At 50.7% G+C, this 25354-nt stretch overlaps 1 protein-coding gene across 2 annotated transcripts in view; it reads right to left on the bottom strand.

The window, feature by feature from the left end:
• FEZ1 (fasciculation and elongation protein zeta 1) overlaps positions 1 to 25354 on the bottom strand; it is a 36920-nt gene that overhangs the window by 1044 nt on the left and 10522 nt on the right. For both annotated transcript variants that reach the window (XM_045585464.1, XM_036449795.2), the window contains 7 exons: positions 20740 to 20839; positions 12123 to 12212; positions 9593 to 9761; positions 7686 to 7957; positions 6464 to 6544; positions 5042 to 5117; positions 823 to 888 (listed from right to left, as the gene is read on the bottom strand). In XM_045585464.1, the coding sequence (XP_045441420.1) occupies positions 823 to 888; positions 5042 to 5117; positions 6464 to 6544; positions 7686 to 7957; positions 9593 to 9761; positions 12123 to 12212; positions 20740 to 20839 (854 nt within the window). The remainder of the gene's footprint in view (positions 1 to 822; positions 889 to 5041; positions 5118 to 6463; positions 6545 to 7685; positions 7958 to 9592; positions 9762 to 12122; positions 12213 to 20739; positions 20840 to 25354) is intronic.

Genomic DNA, 25354 nt, shown 5'->3' with positions numbered 1-25354 from the left:
TCTCGTTAAAAAATCAATAAAATATATATATATATTTTTTTAAAAAGTCAGAAGTGCTTCCCAGTGTTTGGCCTCCGTTCCTCCCGCAGAAACGCCAGGCATCTCCCTGGTCCTGACGGACAGGAGACGCATCAGAGCTTCCTAACGGAGCTGCACGCGCCTCTGGACGCCGCACCGAGCGGTGTGCAGGGAGGGCTCACACCGCGACGCAGAGGCCCTTGGCGGTGGATGACGTCGACGGGCTGAAGGCTTGTGTCCCCAAGATTCCTGTGCTGAGGCCCTAACCCCCGGGGGACAGCAGTTCTGGGAGATGGGAACTATTCATCAACTGTATCCTCAGGCTCTGTTTCCCCCCCCCCCCCCCCCCCCGAGAAAGAGCCCAGCCCCGCACGAGGGGCACAGTGAGCCTTTTGTTGGTGTGGCTGCTCCTCGCCTTCAGTCAGCTGGTGACTCGGAGAGCTGGCATCTCCTTCTTAGGCGACACCCCACGACGGGAGGCCTCACAACTGCCCGCTCGCTGCCCGGGCCCTGCAGGGAGCCCACACCGTCAGCCAGAGTCGGAGGAGGGGCCCGGGAGGGTCTCTGCTCCCCAGAGCTGGGCTGCTCTGACCTTTGTTTTGTGTGGGGTTTTTTTTTTAATTGATTTCCGAGAAGAAGGGAGAGGGAGAGAGAGATAGAAATGTCAATGATGAGAGAGAATCACTGATCGGCTGCCTCCTGTCCGCCTCCTATTGGGGATCGAGCCTGAACCCGGGGCATGTGCCCTGACTCGGTTCCTAGGTCGACGCTCAACCACCGAGCCACAGCGGCCGGGCCCCTTACCTTTTAGAATGTAGTCCGTTAGCAAAGTGGGCACCTTGTCGTTATCCTCCTTCATGGCGAAGAGAACTGGGGAAGGAGAGGGACAGGTGAGCTAAGGAAAGCTCGCTCACTTCCAATGCCAAACAACCCGCCCACCCAGCAGCGAGAGCGAGAAATGACTCAGGGGAGCCAGACCTTTGTGGAGCATTGAGCAAAAGTCTAGAAGCTTCTGTCCAGCGTCGGCATTCCGCATGGTGGTGGTGCAGAGCTACCAAGAGGCAGAGGCCTATCGTGGCTTTTGTTTCCTTTATCTCTTACTTTTTTTTTTATTTGCTGGTCTATAACTCCCACATCATCTCCTAAGTATATGACTTTAATAATCATACAAAAAATAAATACTTTTTTTTTTAAAAAGAATCCGTTTTCTGGTGCAGTCAACCTAAATGTTAGAATAGCAGTTGTCACATCGCTGAGTAACCGATAACACTGTCTCTAAAGACCTTCTATTTAAATATTAATGGAAAATTCCCACACCTCCAATTTATTAATAGCAAATAAATCCCACCTCACAAATCTCTGTTTCCTGTTGTGCCCAGCAGGGCACTAGAATTGGTGGAAATGCAAGCGACGCCCGGACCCTCAAGGGCCTGACTTAGGACTTCTTGTTGAAACAGGACACGACTCCACGTGCAGCAAATGGGGATGTTATTCAAGTCTAAAGGCTTCTGATCAAAATCCCTAAAGTGGCTTTTTCTGTTGTTAAACTGGGCGGCAGTGTGGCAGGTGGTCAGGCAGACATGAGCAGGGCGAGGCGGACAGGCCAGGCACAGAGGTCACCAGGGAGGGAGGCCCCGGGTGCCTAGCAACGGGCAAAACCGGGGACGCAGCATCCTCACCCTCAGGTGACCTTGCCTCCCCTGGCATGTGGCTAGTCCTGTGGGCCAGACCCCCTTGAGGGGAAGCAGAATAAGCCATCAGGACAAGGAGGTTCTGACCGTCAGACACATCCAGGCCTCAGCGGTGTGTCAGCTCCAGGCCCAGAAAAGCAGCAGAACCAGACAAGCAAGGCAGCGACTGACCTAAGGACCTGATGCTCCGACAGATCAGTGAAAGGACACACCTGGGGAGCTGAGGACTGTTCTTTTGGGACCCTCCCCTGGGACCTCCCCTGAAATCCCCACCCCTACAAGCCCTCAGAGTGAGGAGCCAGGATCTCTGCTCTGGGGGCCTTGACTCGCCTCTCCCAGCCCCCTCTCCCCCACCTCTGCCCCCAGGGGCCTCACCTTCACCCTTCCCTCCCTCCCTCCTGAGCGCCAGCGGCCCTTCTTCCGCCTCCCACGTGTTTCCTGAGCCCAATCCCTCCACAGCTCACTTCTGCCTCGGCAACGTTCTAAATACACTTTCTCTCACAGTTTGAGCCTCGCCTCTGAATTCTTTCCTACTGAGCCGAACGCAAATGCGGAGGCTGCTGAACCCAGGCCCAGCCTGACCCACCGGGCTAACACCTATTCTCGCTGCCACAGCCTCTCCTCGTGTTCACCATCCATATTGCAGAAGCCGGCTTTGTGGAAGGCCCTTCAAGAAAGTAGCTGGATCGTGTTTATCGTCCCAAGAGATGGTGGGGGGCGCGAGGGGCTGGACGTCTACCAATAGATTCCTTCACCAACCGATTCCTTAAATAAACTCCACCCCGTGTAGGCTTTATGAGAAAGGAGAGAGCTCTGTGGGTACAGGACATCCTTAACGGGGAAGGGAGAAGGCTGCAGAACGTTATGTGTTAACTTTTAAACAAATGCGATACTCATATAAATGTCTGGGAGAAGGTGCAGGAAACTGTCCAAAGTGGTTCTCTCCGGCGTGAGGCCTTGGGGGAAGCGCCTTCCTAGGTGATATGGCACAGTGCCTGGCCTTCTCCAGGGAGCACGTAGCACTTTTTTGCACACGGAGAGTAGAACAAAGATCAGCCGGCACCGGCCCGGGCAGGAGGCAGCCCTGACGGCAGAGGCACCCGTCCTGCTCCCTGTACTTGCTCTCCGCAGATTTCTTTGCCTCGTTTCAAGTCGGGGTCATGCAAGCTGATTCCAGAAACCACGGGTGGGTGCAGAACCCAGCTGGCGGTGGCAGGAGTCGGAGGCCAAGTTGGGGGAGAGGGGCGGAGCCTGAGACCCTGCCGGTGTTGTTTCTTCAGTTGTGTTTTTTTTTGTTTTTGTTTTTTTAATATATTTTATTGATTTTTCACAGAGAGGAAGAGAGAGGGATAGAGAGTTAGAAACATCGATGAGAGAGAATCATCGACCAGCTGCCTCTTGCACACTCCCCACTGGGGATGTGCCCACAACCAAGGTACATGCCCTTGACCGGAATCGAGCCCGGGACTCTTCAGTCCGAAGGCTGACGCTCTATCCAGGCAGGGGTGAAGGTGATCGATGTTTCCCTCTCATCGATGTTTCTAGCTCTCTATTCCTCTCCCTTCCTCTCTGTAGAAAATCAATTAAATATTTATTTTTTTAAAAATACTAGTACAGTAAGTGCACTCCATCAATATGGGTCTAGGTTGGTTTCCAAAATCCAAAATTTATGATGTGCTCAGTCCCCAGAGCTGGTCTTTGGGAGTAAGGTAAAGTGGAGATATTGTTTGCAAATCCGTACAAAGATTTGGCAAAATAATAATAATAATAATAATAGAGCTTTGGTAACCTACCGAATTGGCATTCAGAAAAGATGGCAGGTTTTTTTTTCCTTTTCAAAAGAGTAAAATATTGGAATGTATATCCACATGATAGAAGAGAATCATTTTTAAAATGTTCACCAAATGTTAACGGGTGTGAATAAAATCGTGCTACAAAATTTTACAGCCAGTGTAATCCCAACCCCATGAAAAAGACATTAACTATTATGGCTGAAAAACACCAACGAGGTAACCACAGTCTGGGGATCAATGTATTCTTTCCTTCCCTTTGTTCACCTTCCTGGAATATCCTAAATGAGCGATCTGCTCTAGCGATAACCTTTTCCGTGAAAATAAAAAAAACGCGAACCAGCCCACGGTTTCTTAATCAGAACGGAAGGATTCCCGTCTTCCTTTTGCTGAGCCCGTGATCGAGTTCTTTACACAGATCAGCCGTCATCATCTGTCCAATTTATTTTCCAGGCGCTTACTGCTTGTGAAAACACAGACACCTATAAATGTCAGCCCGTCTCTATCTGCTCCCTTTAAAAAAATATATATCTTAGTGTCTGTTTATGCAAATGAAGGCGTTCAGAACGAGATGAGAGGAAGCCAAGGCCTTTGGAATTTACAATCCCGGATTCCCAAGGACGCAGCCGCTCTTGATGTCAGTAAGGTTTCTCTGTACCAGAACCTGCCTTGGTTTTCCAAACGGATAGAAACGAAGGCCCCACAGACAGGCGTCTCCCTCAGCCGGACGGAGGAAGGCCTCTGCCCATCCCCTGGGGGCCCGGATCGCCCTGCGGCTGGCCGGTCCCTCCGGCAGAGATGCCGAGGGCTGGGTGGCCGGACTAGTGTGTCACTCAAGCAGCGCACGGTTACCAGGGAGACCGACTCCTGATTCTCTGAGCCTGTCACAGCTCAGCCTCTTCCTACAAGAATCGAGCTGACGGATGGCCGACAGCACGCGGCCTGGTCCTGCGGGGGTGTCGTGTCAGATGTACATAAAGACGTGTGGCCTCCAAAAGGCTCTTGATGACCCCCTTTCCCCCGCAGTCTCAGGATGTGTGTTACTATTTTGACAGCAGAACCAACGTGGAGGGAAGCCACACTTCTTTCCCATCAGCCAGCCAGCCAGTCCCAGGGACTGCACTCCCTGCTGCAGGGGGGGGGGGGGGGGGGCGGGGCAGCCGCATCCTCCAGTTGCAGAGGAGAAAGGGGTAACAAGGCAGAGGATGCAAAACCTGGGGACTGCTGGGTGACCAGAAAGGCCGGGCACACCAATCCACGCCCCACCCCCCACCCGCCCCAACCTCTTTCCCCAGCTCATTTCTTCTCCTGGCTAATCCAGGCCCTTCCAGACACCGGGGGTGAGACCAGACGGCCCTGGGCATCGCCACAGAGCACGGCGATCTCACCCCTGCTTCGGGGCTGGGGGGCCGTGACCCAGAGCACCGTCTGGCCGTCTAACGCCCGTCTGGGAAATCCGGGGTCTGAGGCCCCAGGTCTGGCTCCCGGGGAGGGATGCGGAAAAGCCAGGGTTGACCCCGCTGGGAAGGGGGGACTACTCACTGTTGGTGAGCATCTGCAGGTCTTCCACGGACGGAGGGGAGGCCTTCCGCTCGTAGGGGATGACCGTGTTCAGATACTAGGAGACAAACGCACGCACTGGAGCCTCGGGCCTCTGGGGGGAGCTGTGCGAGGACACCCGAGGCGGGGGGGCTTTCCTCTAAGCAAGGAATGCACTCCGTCAAATGGCGGGGTCTCCACAGCACCCGTGTGGCTCACACACCCGTGTCCCAGGACCTTCTGTGTGTGGGGCGTGTCTCCTTAAAACTAAGACGTGGCCGTATCCACCAGGAAAAAAACGGCCCTCCGTTCCAACGTGGGCATTTCCCAGGGATGGGGCACTCTGGCTATTTAAAAGTCTGGGCGAGAAGTTTCTCGTCGGGGCTGGGAGCACAGAGAGGGCATTGTATCTTCGTACCCTTTGCGGTGCAATCTGAGAAGGAATGGCTTCTCTTTTGTCCAAGTGACAGGCGAGAGAACCTCAGCCACACCCTCCGTCTGAAAGTGGGATCTGCGCCCTCTGCTGGGCGTGAGGCGCTTCTACAACAGAATCATCCGGGGGATCACCCAGTGGGGTATCGGGCGCTGGGCGGGGAGGTGAAGGGCCCTCGGGGAGCCGGGGAGCTGGGCACAGTGAGTGAGACCCCCAGACCCAAAGTCAGAGGCTTCTGTGCTGGTCGTGGTTGTGCCACGTGGCTCTCCCACACACCGGCCGCGTGGCCTTGGGGGAACCTTGCCTCATCTCTCTGGGCCTCAGTTCTCACCCAGAGAAATGAGGGGACCTAGTTCATGTCCCCCAAATCTCTTCCCAAAGTGTGTCCTAGAATTCCAACACGGACCCAGCTAAAGGTATGTGTGGGACACACCCAACGTGCGCCCACTCATCCGTTTTCACACGGGCACCTCTCTCAGATGGTGCACAACGTGAGGGCGGGGAGGGGGGAGGGGCAGGACGCGCTCATCTTGGCACCTGAGGGCCTAGCAACAGAGCTCGGCACGTAATAGGTCTGCAGCAGAAGTTTCGAGCACTGTCTACAAGTAACCAGCAATGCTGCTCAGGCACACGGCCGACTCAATGGACCAGCCTGGAGTGGGCGGCTAAAAGCTCAGATGGGGGCGGGGGGGAAGATGGACCGCTGGTGGCCCAAATGATACACTTATCCACCATCAAATGCATTTCCCTTTTCATGCATTTTGTTCTTAAAATAAGCTGACTTGTAGGGCTGCACGCAGGGTCCACTTTTAAGTTTTCTCCACGTCCTGGAGCTCAGGGAACTGTTCGCCTTTACAAAGAAAGACCCGTCCTTCCTCCTCCAGAGGGAAGAAGTGGGGGATGATCCCCTTGGGCCCCCACTCCCCTCTCTGCTGGGGGGCCACGCGGCAGGGGTGAGGGAGGAGAGCGGGGGGCCAGGGGGCCAGCCGTACCTGCTTGTCGGTCCCCGAGGAGCCGAAGGTCTGGCGGATACTGCTCTGCAGGATGCTGGAGAGGCCCTCCATGCTGAAGCGCTGGGGAGAAGAGACCGAGAAGGGGGGGTGCTTCCTGCTCCACGCCACGCCCCTCCCCCACCCCTCCTTCTGGGGCTTGTGTCCTCTCTCAGCCAATGCAGACCCCTGAGCTGACACCCTGTCCAGGTCACTGTCCAGAGCGCTGAGACTAGAAAGTGTAAGACCTGGGCTGAGAGACGGGCCAGCCTGGTAACCTGAGCTTTGCGAGAATAAATACCGGGGAAGACTCTTATCTCAACCAGTCCCCCCCCCACCCAGGTTTGAGGCGCAGTGTACAATGGAAGCAGTACAGTGAAACGTGGACAGATGATGATGCAAATATCGTAGGGAAGACAGCAAAATGCCCAGCCACTGAGAAGAGCAGATGGCCCGGCCGGTATGACTCTGTGGTCAAGCATCGACCTATGAACCAGGAGGTGAGGGTTCAATTCCCGGTGAGGACACATGCCTGGGTTGTGGACTCGATCCCCAGTAGGGAGCATGCAGGAGGCAGCCGATCAATTATATTCATTCATTCTCCCTCTCCCTCTCCCTTCATTTCCTATCAAATATTTTTTTAAAGAGAGAGAAGGGCCAATGTCAAGCAGCTGCCCTTGTCCGAGGCTGTGGACAGAGCCGAGGCAAAGGCTTCTGAGGAGCCGCCCTGGCTGAGCTGCTGAGCTGCCCTGGCTCGGAGCCTCTGCTCTGAAGAACCCTGTCCGTGTACCAACGAATCAGAAACACCCCACCCACATCCTAGCGAGGTGAGTCAGGACTCTGCGCTCAGCAAGAAAGGGGGCTGTGACCCAGAGTCCCGGGGTTCCACTTCTCCAGCCCCAAATGCCCTCACCCCCCTTTCTAAGGTCTTGACTTAAAGAACATATTGGGTGATTTTCTCATGTTTACACCTTGTCTCCTCCAGTCAGACCCGAGTCCTCTGGGGCAGGGGAGGGGAGGACACAGCTCACATCTTCTCTCCCTTTTCATCCCTCCCTTCTCCCCTCCTCTACCCTCCCCACCCCCTCCACCATCTTCCAGGGTCCCTCCCGTCAGCCACTGCGCAGGAGAAGTCTGTTCTTGTCCGCTGCAGGGTTGGTGCGGGACCTGGGGTGCCGGGTTCGAGGGGGGCGCACAGGCTTCGGCCGGCTGCTCGCTCACATACCTTGAGGGGCATCTGGCTGCCCTTGTCCGCGCGGCCGCTCTGCAGGCTCAGGCCTTTCTCTTTCCGCCTCTTCTTCATCAGCTCTCGCTGCTCCTTCTGCTTGTTCTGCACCTCGATGAGCACCGTGATGAAGGAGTTCTTCACTTCCTTCTCGAATTCCAGCTCATCCCGGCGGGCCAGCTGCTGCACCAGCTCCTCCGAGAAGTCGCGGATGGCGCCCTCCACCTGGTCCAGCAGCTCCGTCAGCTCCGACCCCGACATGTGCCTCAGGCCTGCGGGGAGACGCCCACGGGTGGCACCTGCGGCCGAGCCACTCCAGGGGGGACGGCCCCTCGAGGGGAGACCCTCCCCACTCCGCAAAAGGCCAGGAAAGACCTTCACAATTTAGGGGTGTGCGGGGGGGGGGGGCGGGGGGCAGTATACTGTCTGCAGAAGAGGCAGCACTAGGTGGGAGAACAAAGGGGGAAGAAGAAAAAGCCCCCAAGGAAGCCAAAGGACTCTGCCCACAAAAAAAGTGTGTGGACAGCCCTGGCTGGTGTGGCTCAGTGGATAGAGTGTCAGCCTGCGGACTAAAGGGTCCCAGGTTCGATTCCGGTCAGGGGCACATGGCCGAGTTGCTGGCCTCCTGCACACGCCAGTAGGGGGTGTGCAGGAGGCAGCCAATCAGTGATTCTCTTTCATCGTTGATGTTTCTATCTCTCTCTCCCTCTCCCTTCCTCTCTAAAAATCAATAAAATATATAGATGTTTAAAAGTGTGTGGACAGACACCGTGGCTTCTTGATCCCTTGTTCTGTCTTCCAAATTGTCCTGTTTCTACAATATTCCTCATGTGAAATGGGTCAAGGGTGGGACGGGAGGGAGCATAAAGAGGAGGTTTCAGGCCCGGCCAGTGTGGCTCAGTGGCTGAGCATCGACCTATGAACCAGAAGGTCCCGGTTTGATTCCTGGTCAGGGCACAGGCCTGGCTTGCAGGCTCCATCCCCAGTGCGGGACGTGCAGGAGGCAGCTGGTCAATAATTCTCATCATTGATGTTTCTTTCTCTCTCTCCCTCTCCCTTCCTCTCTGAAATCAATTAAAATATTTTTAAACAAAAAAAAAAAAAAGGGGGGGGGGGTGGGGACTTGGCATTGATGCTGCAGAGCAGTAGCGGGTGGTGCTGGTTCCCAGGAGCTGGTTAAGCCGACGGCGAGATTCGCAGGCACGCCCAGGCCCTCTCCCACCTGCATTCCAAAGTGGGGACGGGAGCGGAGCCGGGCTACCCGGAGTGGGAAGGGAAGCCTGGCGAGCGGGAGCAGAGTGGGCTGCTATGGCAGGTAACATTCTTACATTTAAGATCGTTTTTCTTGCCCAGACTGGTTTGGCTCAGTGGCTAGAGTGTCGGCCTATTTATTGAAGGGTCCCAGGTTCGATGCTCACTCAAGAACAGAACTGTTTCAACTCTCTGCTTCTGGGGAAAGCTTTTCTGGGCGGAAAGGAGATTTCGTTTTTAATTCCATTTTTGCAACAGTGGCCCACGTGAGCAAGTGGCTTACCCTCTCGGAATGCTCAGCTCAGTGCTGGGGCTGGGGTGGGAGAAAGGGACATTACTGTAGAACAAACCCTTAGAATAAGGAAGCACGTAGGAAGCACTCCCAAAACATGAGCTGTCGTTGCTACTACCTTTGGTAGGAGTTTCTTGTTGGCTACGCCATGTTCTTTGCTCAGTTTTAATTTTGCTCAACTACCTTTTCATTTCCAGAAAGTGCTACCTTCTCCCCTGGTGCCCAGTAAGAAGGAGGTTGCCAACTCCATGGATGCGAGGGTCTAGTAGCTACAGGGAGGCACGTGCCCAGCGCCTGGCCCAGGACAGGGGTCCGTCCTCGGCGAGCCCCTCTCTCCCTCTCCCCCACACGCCCCGGCCCTCACCTTCATAGGACCAGTTGTTGTTGAAGGTCTGGGTCAAGGCCTGCATCTCCTGCAGGAGCACCGAGTCCGCCTGGGAGGACGTTTCGGCCCCGTCCTCCTCCTCCAGGGCCTCCTCCTCCTCCTCGGGGTCCGGGGAGTTCTGCATCATTTCTTCGATCTCCTCGATGACCTGCGGGAGGTCCACAGGAGACTGAGTGACCTTGACCTCTGCCGGAGGGGCATTCTGGCTGGAATGTGGGTCAGGGAAGGACATGTCCAACTTGCCGTCTGTAAAAATCCCTAAAGCGGTGCTGTCACTGAATACGTATTAAATACTAACAATAATAGGCCTGACCAACGGCTTGCACACACTCCTTCCTTTAATGCAAAGCTTCTCCCCAGAACAGCCCTTGGGTGAGTGCTTTATTGGAAATTCTCGGCGCCTCCCGAGAAGAAGGCCGATGAGCACCTTGCGTCTGAGGGGGAGAAGGTTTCAGCCGCCGACGTCAACACGAAACCCGGCCCCTCACTGTCACGGTGCCTGCGACTGGAAAAACACACACAGAAGCACCGTGTTCCCAGAACAACTCAGAATGCGGAAAACTTCTTCGCACGGAAGGAAATGGCTGCTTCTCCAGGTTGTGGACAGGAACGAAACCTGCCCGGCAACAAGCGAGCACAATGCTCCTAACGGAATCACAGGGTGTGCGGAGCAAAGAGCAGAAAAGAGGTAAGACCTCCAGCTCTGGCCGAAACCGGTTTGGCTCAGTGGATAGAGCGTCGGCCTGCGGACTGAAGGGTCCCAGGTTGGATTCCAGTCAAGGGCATACACCTTGGTTGCAGGCATATCCCCAGTGGAGTAGAGAGTAGGGGTTGGGGGGGTTGTGCAGGAGGCAGCTGGTCGATGTTTCTCTCTCATCGATGTATCTAACTCTCTACCCCTCTCCCTTCCTCTCTGTAAAAAATCGATAAAATATATTTTAAAAAAAAACAAAAAAACATCCAGCTCTGACCTAGCCTGGGGAGGGACAGCTCCCGGGAGGGACAGTGATGTTCGATGGAGCCAAAAGGAATGGGGTGAGCGTCTCTGTACATTAATCGTTTGCACATAAAGAAAGCGGATAAGCAAGGACTACTTCCAGAAAGACCCCACAGATGAGCCCGGTGACCTGGATCCTGCGTCTGCCCGTTCGCGATGCTGTGACAGGCTCCCGCTCTGAGGCCGCCGGGCTGGGGTCTGCGTGTGAGGCTGGACCGAAGCGAGGAAGACATGCCGCCCATCCCCTCCTTTAGAATAATGGCAGTTTAGTCCCAAACCTCCCCATCTGTACGAATACATTCAGGTCACACCCCATCTGTGACTACTGAAAGCCACTCACGGGATGCAACCAATGACATGAGCCCCTTTAGAAAGGTGCGGCTGAGTTTCTCTCGATGTCAGAGCAGGTGTCATCGGACTTCTGAAATTCACAAGAATTCACTGGTGGCGCCTGTGTTTTTCATCTGGTTCCTTCAACCTCTTGATCCTTACCTATTCACATCCCGCCTTTGACCACAGACACAAAAGAGTTCCTTTTACGGAAAAGCTTTTTCTGGCATCCACGGCTCCCGATGGAGGCTTTCCTGAATTATTTTGTGGTGGGGGGGAAAAAACGAGCATGGGGCCTGCTCACAGCAGCCATCCCTAAGTATTTACTGAAAGGTTCAATAAGGAAGCCAGAGAGCCAGCATCATTCTCCTTCAGGAATGAATTATTCAAGCCAAAATGCAATCGACTCCATCTATCTTTTTTCTTTTTTTGCAAACAAAGAGACACAAGTGTCTCTAAGACGCCTCTTGGAAGCGTCCTCTGTGTTCTGTGGAATAGGAGAAAAACAGCCATCGCGCAGAGGCCTCACCCCCCACTTCCGTTTTTGGAAGGACAGGTATTTGGGGCCCACGTTTCGGTGTCTGGACTCCAAGCACGCGAATTACAATAAGAGTTTCAGCAGGAAGTAGAGTCAGTCAACACTGGGCCTGCCTCTGACCGTTACCCAATACGGAGCCCACCCAACCCAAGTGTCTGGAATTATGTTCCTATTCACAGCAGGTGGGTAAACTGAGGCATCAGGAGAAATGAAATCCTTTCTGAAAGACACTCCAAGTCATCAACGCAGACACCCCAAGATCATACATTTTTCTTCTGCCTTAAATGGATGTGACAAGTATATTATCTTAAATTCTTCGCCATTAAAAAAAAAGTTCCTGCCGGGCTGGCATTGTTCAGTGGTTGAGCATCACCCTATGAACCAGAAGGTCATGGTTCGACTCCAGTCAGGACATATGCCCAGGTTGCGGGCTCGATCCCCAATAGGGGTGTGCAGGGGGTAGCAGATCAATGCTTCTCTCTCATCATTGATGTTTCTATCTCTCTTCCCCTCTCTCTTCCTCTCTCTGAAATCAATAAAAATCGTTTTTTTAAATTCCAAGAACAAAAAACAAAAAAAACAAAAAAAGAAATGAATTAATTTTTAAAAGAAAAACAATCCCAAGAACAAGGAGGGAGTCATACCTGATCCGCAGTGAGTAGCGGCTCCTCATTGATCCCAGAATCGTGCTCACTCTTCTCATTGAGCTCCTCCTCCTCCTCTTTGTCGTGGATCTGAAGGGGGATGGAATTCTGATCGGCCAGCAGCAGAGCTGGGCATTCCCTCTGGTCTCTACAGCGGGGGGCACTGCCTGAGGGGCCGCTCCAGCCATCCCCTGGGTAGAGGGGAGTCTGAAGAGGGGTAAGAGTTCCGTCCCTCTCCCACGCGGGTGGTGGGAAAAAGACAATGAGGGATGAGTGGCAGCACTCTCTGACTCAGAGGGAGCGGCTGTTCTCTGACCCACAGACGGGCCATCCTTGTGTGAACAGGAACCTTCTCAAGGTGAGTGATGCTGCGACCCACGCCTGCAGCAAAGGCCTGCTCGTGTAGAGGAGGAGCTCCCACCTGGGAGTTGGTTTCCAGAATTTGCTTCGTTGGGGGCATTTTAAAGGCCAGGCTTCTCGCCAGGCCAGCGTGGCTCAGTGGTTGAGCATCAACCTATGAACCAGAAGGTCACGGTTCGATTCCGGGTTGCAGGCTCGATCCCCAGTGTGGGGCCCGCAGGAGGCAGCGGATCAATGTTTCTCTCTCATCACTGATGTTTCTGTCTCTCTTTCCCTCGCCCTGCCTCTCTCTGAAATCCATAAAACATCTATTATTAAAAACTAATCAAATAAAGGATGGGCTTCTCCTGTCCCAACAGTCATGCTTTTTTTAGGATCGGGTGAAATACCATCCGTTATGGGAATCTAGGCGCGTGTCACAGCTGATGGAGGATATATAGCGATCCGTCTGTGACATGCCCCCCGAACAGCCTGACCACATGAACCAATGGGCAAACCCAACAACAACCAACACTCATCATCTGCCCCGCGTCTCCAAGATCCCACCCTCCCTCTTAAGATTCTGAAAGTTCACAACCATGGAGATCGTAGATGATGCTGTCCAACCAGGCAGCCATGGCCTTTCGGGCTTCCTGACCGGGTCCGAGATGGCCACGGCCCGCCATGTACGTCCACATCCTGCAGAACATGAACCACTCAACGCCCAGCCAGCGGCCTCTGTCGGGAAGCCGGACGTGCCAGTCACACGGGAGCTGGCGCGGTGCCTTCGGGAGACCTCTGGGCAGAGGCCCCGCCATCCAGGAGTCACTTCTGCTGGCTCACCAGGGCTTGGCACACCCATCGGCCTCTCTCCCGGGCCGTACCTCCCCGTCCTAACAGCAAACACCCCGGCTCCACCCCAGCCGTCCCGCCAGACGCAGCCTGTCCTTAGAAACCGTTCCCTCTCCCCTGAGCGCCACCTTGGCAGACACCTCTCACACAACACGCCCCGTCTGTCTCCATTTGCTTAAAACCAGGGCTGTGGCATAAAAAAAAATTAACCAAGCGGGTGTCCGATGCCATCTGCGCTCAGCCTGGCTGAGGGGTAGGGCCGGGAGGGGACGGGGTCGGCGGCGGGGCTGGGCGCCAGATGGTGACATCTCTTTCCACGGTGGAGCCCAGATGCTCCGGCGCCTGCCAAGTCCGCCACCTGTGGCAGCCACCTGGTGTCCCGGCTCCCAGCCACGCGGACACACCTCCCGGAGCCACGGCTGTTCCCAACCACGCGCTCTCTCTCTCTCGCTCGCGCGCTCGCTCTCTCTCTCTCTCTCTCTCTCTCTCTTTTTTCCTTTGTTGAATTTATTTGTTTTTTAATGCTACAATTTATTTTTTAAAATAAATCTTTTCTGTTCAGATTATTACAGGTATTCCTCTCCCCCCCCCCCATAGCTCCCCTCCACCTGATTCCCCACCCCACTCCATGCCCTTATCCCCGCCGCTGTCTTCATCCATAGGGGTAAGATTTTTGTCCGATCTCTTCCCGCATCCTTCCCCCCTTCCCCCTGAGAATTGTCAATCCACTCCCTTTCTATGTCCCTGATTCTATTATATTCACCAGTCCGTTCTGTTCTTCAGATTTTACTATATATATATATATTTTTTTAATATATTTTATTGATTTTATACAGAGAGGGAGAGGGATAGAGAATTAGAAACATCGATGAGAGAGTGTCATCGATCAGCTGCCTCTTGCACACCCGATACTGGGGACATGCCCGCAACCAAGGTACATGCCCTTGACCGGAATCGAACCCGGGACCCTTCAGTCCCCAAGTCCTCTATGCATTGAGCCAAACCGGTCCCGGCTACAATATATTTTTTTTAATCTTTTTTGTTGAAAGTATGACATATGTTCCTTTCTCCCTATTGACCCTTTCTTGCCCTCTCCAACCCCACTCAACCCCCCCCTCCCCCTAGGCCTTCACCGCACTACTGTCTGTGTCCATGGCTTATGCACATATGCATACAAGTTCTTTGATTGATCTCTTCCCACCCACCCTGGCCTTCCCTGCAGAACTTATCATATTTAGAGCCAGAAAGTCCTGTGGTAGAAGTGGGCTTCTAGGGAAAACACAGCATTTGTTTTCTGTTTGGATTACTGTTCACAAGCATCTGACAGCAAGTGTTCATCTACAACCATCTATAACCAGATTGATTTTTTTTTTTTACATTAAGTCTTTTTTTAAATGGATGATTCCCATTTAGTGGGTTTCCCATTTAGCCGATTTTAGTGGGTTTCCTTCTAAATAATACCTCACCTTTCAACCATGCCATGTCCCTCCCCAGGGTCCCTGGGTGTGTGCCCCGGAGGAGGGCAAACAGGGAGCCTCTGGGGACAGACTCTGATGCTCAAATGTTCCGGGCAGTGGTGTGAATGCCTCTCAGTCAGAGCTCGCTCTCCTCGCCCCTTCTCTGGCACGGAGCCCACAGTCTATTTGTCAGACTTGGGTTGAAGGAGATTTGAAAATCAATGACAAGCCTGTGAATGTTACTGTGAGTTCCTAGTAGTATGACCTCACCACGTTTTCTCGGATCTCAGAAGTGTGCCACTAAAAATAAAATAAAATAAAATAAAATAAAATAAAATAAAATAAAATAAAATAACAGTGTAAAATAAAATAAGAAGCACCCACAGAGTATTCCCCAGAATATTCTCCTACACGTGGCTTAACCTCCACTCTGTCTGCTTTCATCACATCCACCCTGTCCCTGGCCTTCCCTCCTCCTTTCTCTCATCCTTCCTCCATCAATCTAGGCCCCTCGTCCCACATTTTCTCTCACTCCTGCCAGTCTCTCTTCTGCTCCAATAGCTGCTGTCACTTCTCCTCAAGCCTCTTTCCTGACAGGTGTCACTTACGGACCCCTACCTGCCTTCCGTTGCCCGGACACTGTCTGTGCAGAGAAGGAAGGCTAGAAGGGGACTAGTGCGGAAAGAGAAAGGTTTTTGGAAAATGACAGCATTTAGTTATATGGATAAAAGTATATGTTAGATAGCCCTGGCCGATGTGGCTCAGTGGTTGAGCATCAGCCTACGAACTAGGAGGTCAGGTTCAATTCCCGGTCAGGGCACATGCCTGGGTTGTGGGCTCAATCCCCAGTAAGAGGTATTTCTATCTCTCTCTCTCTCTCCCTCTCTGAAATCAATTAAAAAAATATTAAAAAAAAAAAAAAAGAAAAGAAAAAAAGAAAAGAACACCGAAACCAGTTTGACTCACTGGATAGAGGGTCGGCCTGCGGACTGAAGGGTCCCAGGTTTGATTCTGGCCAAGGGCATGTACCTTGGTTGTAGGCATATCCCCCGTGTGGGGGGTGCAGGAGGCAGCTGATCGGTGTTTCTCTCTCATCGATGTTTCTAACTCTCTATCCCTCTCTCTGTAAAAAATCAATAAAATATATTTTAAAAAATAAAATAAGAAAAGAATCGCTTCCCTGAAACAGGAAAGAACTCTTAGAAATTAAACGTATGGATAGCAAATGTGGAGGTCCAGTGGAAGAGTTGGGAAGGTGGAAAAAATCACCTAGAGAGAACAACAACAAAAAGTAGGTACAAACTGGTAAGGGGGGGGGGAAAAAATCAGGAGATCCATTTCTAAGTCCAACACTTGAATAAAAGGAATTGCTCAAAGTGAAAACAGAAGAGATGGCCTCTTCTAGCCTCGACGGGGTGCCTAGTACTGGACTTACCCCTCCTGCCACGCACAACCATACATCTGTCCAGCGTCTATGGGCCAATTGTTTTCCGGCCCTGGACACAGGCAGTGCAAGGCTGTGATCCTCGGTGGAGGAGGAAAACACAAAGCGAACGAGAGCTGAGGGAATCTGTCTCCTGTTCACTTACACAACCGAGAAATACCGGCGAGAGTGTTTGGACCTGAAAGGAAATCTTGGGAAATGAGATCGACAGGAAGGAATAAAGAAGACCAAAAGTGGCGCACGTGTGGGTAAATGTAAAAAGCATCCTGAGCCCATGCAGCCTCGAGGACACAGGCAGGAGCTGGCAGCGCGTAGGCTGAAGAGGGCCTCTCCCTGACCGATTTAACTATACTAGAATGGGACAGGCTAAGTTGGAGCATTTGAAATGATGTAAAAGAATTAAATCTTGCCCAGCTGGTGTGGCTTGGTGGCTGAGCATCAACCCATGAACCAGGAGGTCACGGTTCTGCTATTTCTGGTCAGGGCTCCTGCCTGGGTTGCAGGCTCCGTCCCCATTAGGGGACATGCAGGAAGCAGCCGACCAACGAGTCTCTCTCATCATTGATGTTTTTATCTCTCTCCCTCTCCCTTCCTCTCTCTGAAATCAATAAAAACATGATTTTAAAAAAGAATTGAATATTATCTTTCATAATACAAACTAATATATAACAGCCAAAGCTGTGTGTTTTAAATAATCAGAGAAATAGCAATGTAAGAAAACTGAAGATTTTTCGATTCTTATAAGTATATTTCCAGTAGGACATGGTCTCACTCATCTAGGGGAAATGGTGAACAACATAGACTGATGAACAAGAACAGACCCAGAGATAAGGAGCCATGGGTCAGACTGTTGGACCTCAAAGGGAGGGTGGGGATAAAAGGGAGAGATCAACCAAAGGACTTGTGTGCACACATATGAGCCTAACCAGTGGTCAAGGACAATAGAAGGGGGTGGGGGCATGAGTGGGGAAGGGTGGGGGATTGGGAGGGGGAGTTGAGGACAAATATGTGATACCTTAATCAAAAAAGAATTTTTTTAAAAAAGAAAAGAAAACTGAAGATATCTGCCAAAGGAATCAGCTGAAAGAAATAAATGTGGTTGTCGAAAGCGGTTTGGCTCAGTGGATAGAGCATTGGCCTGCGGACTGAAGGGTCCCAGGTTCGATTCCAGTCAAGGGCATGTACATTGGTTGCAGGCACATCCCCGATGCGGGGTGTGCAGGAGGCAGTTAGTCGATGTTTCTCTCTCATTGATGTTTCTGGCTCTCTATTCCTCTCCTTCCTCTCTGTAAAAAAAACAATAAAATATATATATATTTAAAAAAAAAAAGAAAGAAAGAAAGAAAAAAGAAATAAAGGTGGTTGCCTCTGGGGATAGGGGGAGACAGGTCGGGCTGCTCTTTTAAGTCTTAGATGGTTTTAAAAAGTATTATGTGACTTTTAAAACGATGTGCGTGTGTTACTTTGATTTTTAAAAAGCAAAAATGACTCTCTCTGCCGTCATAAGCCAGCACTGTCTATAATATCTTATTTGATTACTTCGTTACAATCACAATTACAAGCACGAACAGGTTTGGGAACAACACAGCTGACTTTTTTTTTTTTTTTTTTTTTTTGCTTTTTAAAATTCCTTTAATGATTAAGGTATTATATCCATGTCTTTATCCCCTACATTGTTCCCCCAAATCCCCAGTCATGCCCTCACCCCCATGTTGTCTGTGTCCATTGCTTAGGCTTATATGCATGTATAAAAGTCCTTTGCTTAATCTCTCCCCCTTATCCCTTCCCTCCCCAACCTTCCCTCTGAGGTTTGAGGATCTGTTCAATGTTTCTCTGTCTCTGGATCAACACGGCTGACTTCTGCCGATGAAGCGCTTAAGCAGAAGAAGAGATGTGCACGTTTGCTAGCGAGAAGCCTGCCAGCTGTGTGCCCTCAGCACGCCCAGGCGCCCCGTCCGCATGCGTTACAGAGGGACACGGAGTGCCGTTAACCTAGCAAATCCTTTCAACCGAGGCCAGTTAACAGAGCTTCGGCTGCATGAGCGCAGATCATTGAGGAGGATGAAATAAGACAGCCTTGCTCCATCCATTTTCGCTCCCTTGTCCGTTTCCCAGGGCTCAGAGGGGAGAAATTCTACAAGGAACCAAGCTCACAATCTCCCTCCTCAGGGTCATTCAATTTGCTCTGAAATATTGAGCCTCTTGAGGGAAATCTGCCAGTGAGGATAAATGGAAGTCCTCTGGAAGGGCAGGCTGTCTTATACATCCTTAGGAGTACTCCTCAAAATGAGCGGGGAAAGGCCGAAACTGGTTTGGCTCAATGGATAGAGCGTCAGCTTGGCGACTGAAGGGTCCCGGGTTCGATTCCGGTCAAGGGCATGTACCTTGGTTGTGGGCACACCTCCAGTAGGAGGTATGCAAGAGGCAGCTGATCGATGACTCTCTCTCGTTGATGTTTCTAACTCGCTATCTCTTCCCTTCCTCTCTGTACAAAATCAATAAAATATATTTTTTTAAAAATGAGCGGGGAGCCGAGACCGGTTTGGCTCAATGGATAGAGCGTCGGCTTGGGGACTGAAGGGTCCCGGGTTCGATTCCGGTCAAGGGCATGTACCTTGGTTGCGGGCATATCTCCAGTAGGGGGTGTGCAAGAGGCAGCTGATCGATGACTCTCTCTCATCGATGTTTCTAGCTCTCTATTTCTCTCCCTTCCTCTCTGTACAAAATCAATAAAATATATTAAAAATAAATAAATAAATAAATAAATAAATAAATAAAAATGAGCGGGGAAGGTGGCAAAAGAGATAAAGAAAAAAAAAAAAATCTGCCTTTCGCACCGAGATGGACCTGCTTAAATTTCTGTCACCTGATTTGTTTCATCACTGCCTCTCTTCTCCTTTGCATTTTGGGTACCTGCTAAACACCGTCTACATAAGCACTGCAGGAGGAAATGAGCAGGTGGGAGTTCAAGACAGGACCCAATGCACACCCTCCAAGATGAACGCCAAGTAGTATCTCTTAGTCTCAAAATCACCATCTTACCTGCCCCAGTCAATGAAGCCTTGAGGTTTTCGAGTACTTTGGATTGCTAATTATTAGAAGAGTTAAGAAAGGATATTCAACCATCTTTGAAAAATATATATATTTCTACTGATTTCAGAGAGGAAGGGAGAGGGGAGAGAGAGACAGAAACATCAAGGATGAGACAGAATCATTGAATGGCTGCTTCCTGCATGCCCCACACTGGGAGATCGAGCCCACAACCTGGGCATGTGCCCTTGATCGGAATCGAACCGGGGACCCTTCAGTCCGCAGGCTGATGTTTTATCCACTAAGCCAAACTAGCTAGGGCTGCAACTATCTTTTCAAAAAAATCAGCCAACTGATCATCTGCTATGCTATTTTGGGTAACGACCTGCAGAAATATTGCCCAGTAAGGAAAACCTGTCTCTATCTCTTTTACCTGAACTCAATTCTAGACAATTTAGGAATATCAGATCCACCCCCACACACACATTTGACAGCCGTTCCTCATAAGAAATTGTCAAATTTCTTTTACAGCTGAAACTAGAAAACCAAGCAAGGCAGAAATTGGCTTTTAGCCATTAATGGATGTACCTTTTTATATATATAGAATCAGCTAGGAGGGGCAGTTGGATCTTCTGAAAGATCACTCCCCACAGCCTCTGAAAATCAACTCAAAATAAGTATTCTCACCCAACTGGTGTGGCCCAGTGGTTGAGGATCAACCTATAAACCAGGAGGTCACAGTTGGATGCCCAATCAGGGCACATGCCCGGACTTCGAGCTCAATCCCCAGTAGGGGGCATGCAGGAGGCAGCTGATCAATGATTCTCTCTTATCCTTCTCTCATCTCTTTCTCCCTTCCTCTCTGAAATCAACAAAAAATATTTTTTTTAAAAAAGTAAGTATTCTCTTTGTTTATTCATATGCGCTTAAATGAATAAGTAAGCCCTTATGCTTCTTTCTTCGTTGGCATCAGCAACCACAGAATGTGACTCAGGCCACATAAATGTCTCCTTGGTTGCCTTCCATTAAGAACGCCTCCCCATTGCGTGGCCACCTCACTCATATCCGGGCCCCAACGCTGGCCATTAGCCAGGCCCTGATCCGTCAGCACTTGCTCACTGCACTGTTTTGGTGAGACTGACTGTTCATTTTAACCATTATCACTTGAACATAAAAAAAAATAATAAAAAAAAAACACGTGGTAGCCACTCTCCTTCTTACTTCGGAGCACCCAAGTTTCCCTGGTGTAGACACAGATCACCAACAGAAGTATCTGCATTTACCTTTTCACAGGTAATGATCCCAGTCACCTCGTGTCCGCCGGATGTACCCCCTCATCTTATTTTTCACCTCCTCCCCAACTCCTACCTTCCCAGCAATGGCTTTGAGCATTGAATGGGGAAGACTGGTACGTTACTGAATGCTTTTCGAAGTGGAATTCACATCTTCTCGAGCCCTATGAGGTAGGGGTGGAGGTGGGGGAGCGGAGAGGTACCTCGGTGTCAGAGCTGTTGCCATTCAGAGCCTCGATGTTTGGGTCCCTCCAGTCTTCTGCGAGTGAAGGGATGTAATTGTCTGTCAGAGCATCCCAAACCCTAGGAACAAAGAGAAGCTCTCATTAGCACACATCTGGGGCCCCGCCCACCTGCAGGGAGGAAGAGCTGGGCCAGGGAGGCAGGCTCGGTGGGGGCCAGGCTGAGGTCATCTGCCGTCCAGCAGGCAGGGGCCAAGCTGCTTAGAGCTGAATCAGAGGCTCTGCCGCCGCCCAGAGAGGAGGAGCCAAGAGAACGGACCCTGGCCAGGAGCTGCCAAGTGAACCATGTTTGCTTCAGAGAAGGGGAGCCGTTGCGATACAAATGATGGAGTCTACAATCAAATCACCTCTGGCAATTAAAAAACATTGCCCTAGAAAACAAATCTGGCCCTCAACAAAATAGTTCATGTCTCATAAAACTGAGCAATGCTCATTTCCTACTGGCAGAGAAGACAGAGAGAGATGGAGACAGACACAGAGAGAAACACAGAGAGAGAGAGAGAGAGAGAGAGATGGCGATCTGGGCAGATTCTCTGGCTGGATCTCATTAAGAACAGGGTCATCCTGAAGTGCCAATGCTGTTGTGCTTACTTACTACCCAAAATGTTTGGCGAGTTCACAGGTGGCACGATCCTGCCCTCTCACAGCGTAGAGTCTGGGTGTGCCCTGTCTCCCACGTGGACTGTCCAAAGCAGATGTACGAAAGGAACCAATGAGCACACCTCTGTCTGCACGATCACCTCAGTGGAAGAAGATGGGCCCCCTTTACGACATTTCCTTGTAGCATTCCAAAATGTACTTAATAAGACAGGGCTTTTTGCCGTCCTTGTTGTTTAACTCATTTCAGAAAGATTTGTTTGGGGGGAGAGGGGGAGTGGTGGGAGAATCCTGAAGTCACAAACTCTCACAGGGAGGAAAAGATATGCATTAGTTAATACCCAGAGATTAATGTAAATCTAATAAAAATAATGCCATCCCTGGAAGCCAGCAGCACTTGAGTTAACCTTAAATAAATAAAAGATGAGTCTACACAGTTTCCTTCATGAGTATATGCATGCCATAATACCTATGAAACCAAGGGTAGAAAATACTAATGCAGTACAAGGAAATAGACATCCTATATAATAAAAGCCTAATAGGCTGTGTCTGGTTGTCAACCAATCAGTGTAATATGCTAATGATAGGCTAAGGTCGCTCAACCGCTCGCTATGATGTGCAATGACCACCTGGGGGCAGATGCTCCAACTGGTAGGTTAGCTTGCTGCTAGGGATCAGGACAGAGTGAGATGGGTCAGACATGCCCTGGAGCCTTCCTGTAGTCCCTCCCCAGCCCTGATCCTGCACCAGTGGGGTCCCTCAGCCTGGCCTGCACCCTTTCATAATCCGGGACCCCTCAGGGGATATCAGGGAGCCAGTTTTGGCCCAATCCTACAGGCCACTCCCCTTGGGACGATGCCAGATACAGGGCTCATTGCTGCTGCTGCTGCTGCTGCTGCTGCTGCTGCTGCTGCTGTTGCTGATGTGGCACAAGCCTCTCCTGATCAGGACTGATTGGGCATGAGGCTGCGGCAGGCGCAGTGGGGCCGGGATGAGCAGGAGCGTCAGGCAGGAGCTGCAGGTGGCGTTGGACTAGGGTTTGGGGCCGATCCCCGCAGTCCAACCCTAGGGACCCCACCCATGCACAAATTCATGCACCAGGCCTCTAGTTTAAAAATAAGCAATATGTATACATGTGGATCAAATTCAAAACATGACAAAAATGTGGATTAAGATGCTGAAACAATAAGTGCAAATTATATATATATGCTTATATATACATGCATATATAGAGAGAGAGCAAAACAGAGCACAGATACTTCAAATAAAAATCATATGTATAAATTGAGGGAGGAAAGTGCTCTTAACATATAAAATCAGGTATAATATATGATTCATGGATATATAAGCAGAATTTTTTTTTTTAATCTTCAGCTGAGGATTTTTTTTATTGCTTTTAGAGAGAGAGGAAAAGAGAGAGAAACATCATTGTGAGAGAGAAACATCCATCAGTTGCCTCCCACACATGCCCCAACCAGGATCAAACCCACAACCTAGGTATGTGCCCTGACCAGAAATCAAACCCTCAACCTTTTGGTGTACGGGATGACATTCCAACCGACTGAGCCACACTGGCCAGGGCGCAAAGAGATTTTCCTAGTGCGTGATGCATACAACTCAGGCAGTGAAACACACAAGGTAACAGCATTGCTGGGGTTATCGGCTTATTCGTTCTTTTCCTATAATTGCAGGAAAGCACTTTGCAAGATCTCATTGTTAGACAATCGCTTCAGCAGGATTTCAGAGTCTCCTTCTTAAACATGGGCGAAGACCCAATCTCTATCGGGCACTATATCAGAGCTGCACTAATCTGGCCTAATTCTAAATCCGAGTCTCATTAGCACTCTAAAGCCAAAAGGCAAATGCGACCTGCTCTCTGCGAGACAAAAGTCCCAGCGCCACACCCACCGGAAGGATGGATGGACGGGAACCGTGAGCATCACACCCCTGCACCCCGTACTCTGCTGGAGAAGGAGCAGCGAGGCACGCAGACACCGACCTTCAGACTTGTCCCTGCAGCAAGTCCTGGAAAATGAAATTCAGCAAAGCCCAAAATAGGCAGGAGCCTCTCGTCCCTCCCTCCCGGGCAGGATTGAAACTGGGAACGTCGATAGACTGCACACTTCCCAATGACCTTGAAACTGTTCGCAGCCTTACAGAGACAACTGGGAACTCTTGCAAGTCTTTTAGGGAGCAGTGACTCTTCTCATCTGGGCCTTCACTGGCACACTCTGGATTTTATCTTCAGATTCTAGATTATTTTAAATATATATTTTATTGATTTTTTTTTTTACAGAGAGGAAGGGAGAGGGATAGAGAGTCAGAAACATCGATGGGAGAGAAACACTGATCAGCTGCCTCCTGCACACCTCCTACTGGGGATGTGCCTGCAACCAAGGTACATGCCCTTGACCGGAATTGAACTTGGGACCCTTTGGTCCGCAGGCCCAGGCTCTATCCACTGAGCCAAACCAATTAGGGCCAAATTCTAGATTTTCAGTGACAACTTCCTAAACCGTTGCTGAAACCTCAGGATTCAAGCTGTTCTCATTCTCTTTTGGGTTTTGTTCAGGTTTTTCTTTTTCCGTTCAAGGTACTTTTTATCCTCAGAGGTTCAAAGCAGCCTTTAGACAGAAGGACTCTCATCTCTTTGTAATCTCAACGCGTACCTTTCCTATCTTTATTTGGTGCCTATTTAACACCAGTAACAACGCACAGCCAACACTTGGCCAGCAAGCTCTTACCATAAGCCAGGCACTATCCTAAACTCCTTATATGGATTCATTCATTCATTCATTCCAAACAACAGCTCTGTAAGGCAGACAGTAATGAGGAGAAGCTGGAAAGTGGGGGAGTTCACTTACCCTGTCTAAGTTTACACAGCCAGTAACGACAATGGTGGGACTGAGCCAGGCAATAGAGCTTACAGAGCCTACATTCCTAACGACTTCACTCTTCTGATCCTTGATGAATTTTATGATAGGCATAGGCATCAGAATCCTACACCAAGCTCCAAATCACACCCTAGAACAGCAGTTCAGAAACTGACTGTGCATGCAAAGTCTAGAACTACATTGTTCTGGGCAATATGCTTTCGCCAATCTACAGGAGACAAAGGGCCCGGACAGCAGGGCCACGCCCTGCTTTCTGTCTCCATCTCCATCCTGGGAGAGGCTAAGTGGAAGGCAGAGGCGGGGCGCTGGGAGGCAGGCAGCCACAGACAGGGACCAGGAGCCGGGCAGAGGGGAAGCACAAAGCTCGCTGTGAGGAAGAGCAGGAAGGGCTTTCTCCCCAGAGAGGCTAACTATGATGGTAAACGGGGTCCTTGGAAACAGACATAGTCCCTTTTACCGGGACGCTGAGGTGGACTGTAAAATTCCACTTCCCTGGGAAGCATCCTGCCATTGACTCTTTTCTTGGTGGAAGGAGACTCTGAAAGCCATCCACTCTATCCTTTACCAGAGAATTAAGATTAACTGAAGCCAGACAGGTCAGTTGGTTAGAGCACTGTCTCCATGCGCCAAGATTGCAGGATCGATCCCCCGTCAGGGGACATACAGGAATCAACCAGTGAATGCATGAACAAGTGGGACGACAAATCAATCTCTGTGTCTCTGTGTGTGTGTCTCTGTCTCTCTCTCTGTCTGTCTCTCTCTCTCTCGTCAGTTAAAAAAAAGGAACTAAGATTAGACAGGTTGCCTCAATTTCTGTCATGTTGCCATGGCACCCAGGGTTCAATTTGTTCTCAGTCCCTATAATAACAGAGACGGCTTTTAGGTGTCTATTTTATAGCTTGGGCTTAGTTGCCTGCAGAATGGACTAAACTTCTTTCACCAGAGGGCTAGGCATTTGGGAAAGGGTGATGGCAGAGGGTGAACAAACTGAACAGAATGAGTTCTCATAATACACCTGGACAAAAAGTCAGGTCTGAAACTGGCAACGGAGCCATCAAGGCTACATTATTCTAGCTACACACACA

The sequence above is a fragment of the Pipistrellus kuhlii genome, unplaced genomic scaffold (assembly GCF_014108245.1).
Source record: "Pipistrellus kuhlii isolate mPipKuh1 unplaced genomic scaffold, mPipKuh1.p scaffold_m20_p_20, whole genome shotgun sequence".
Lineage (NCBI taxonomy): Eukaryota > Metazoa > Chordata > Mammalia > Chiroptera > Vespertilionidae > Pipistrellus > Pipistrellus kuhlii.
Note: the sequence above shows the minus strand (reverse complement) of the source record. Positions and strands in the feature narration are given on the sequence as shown.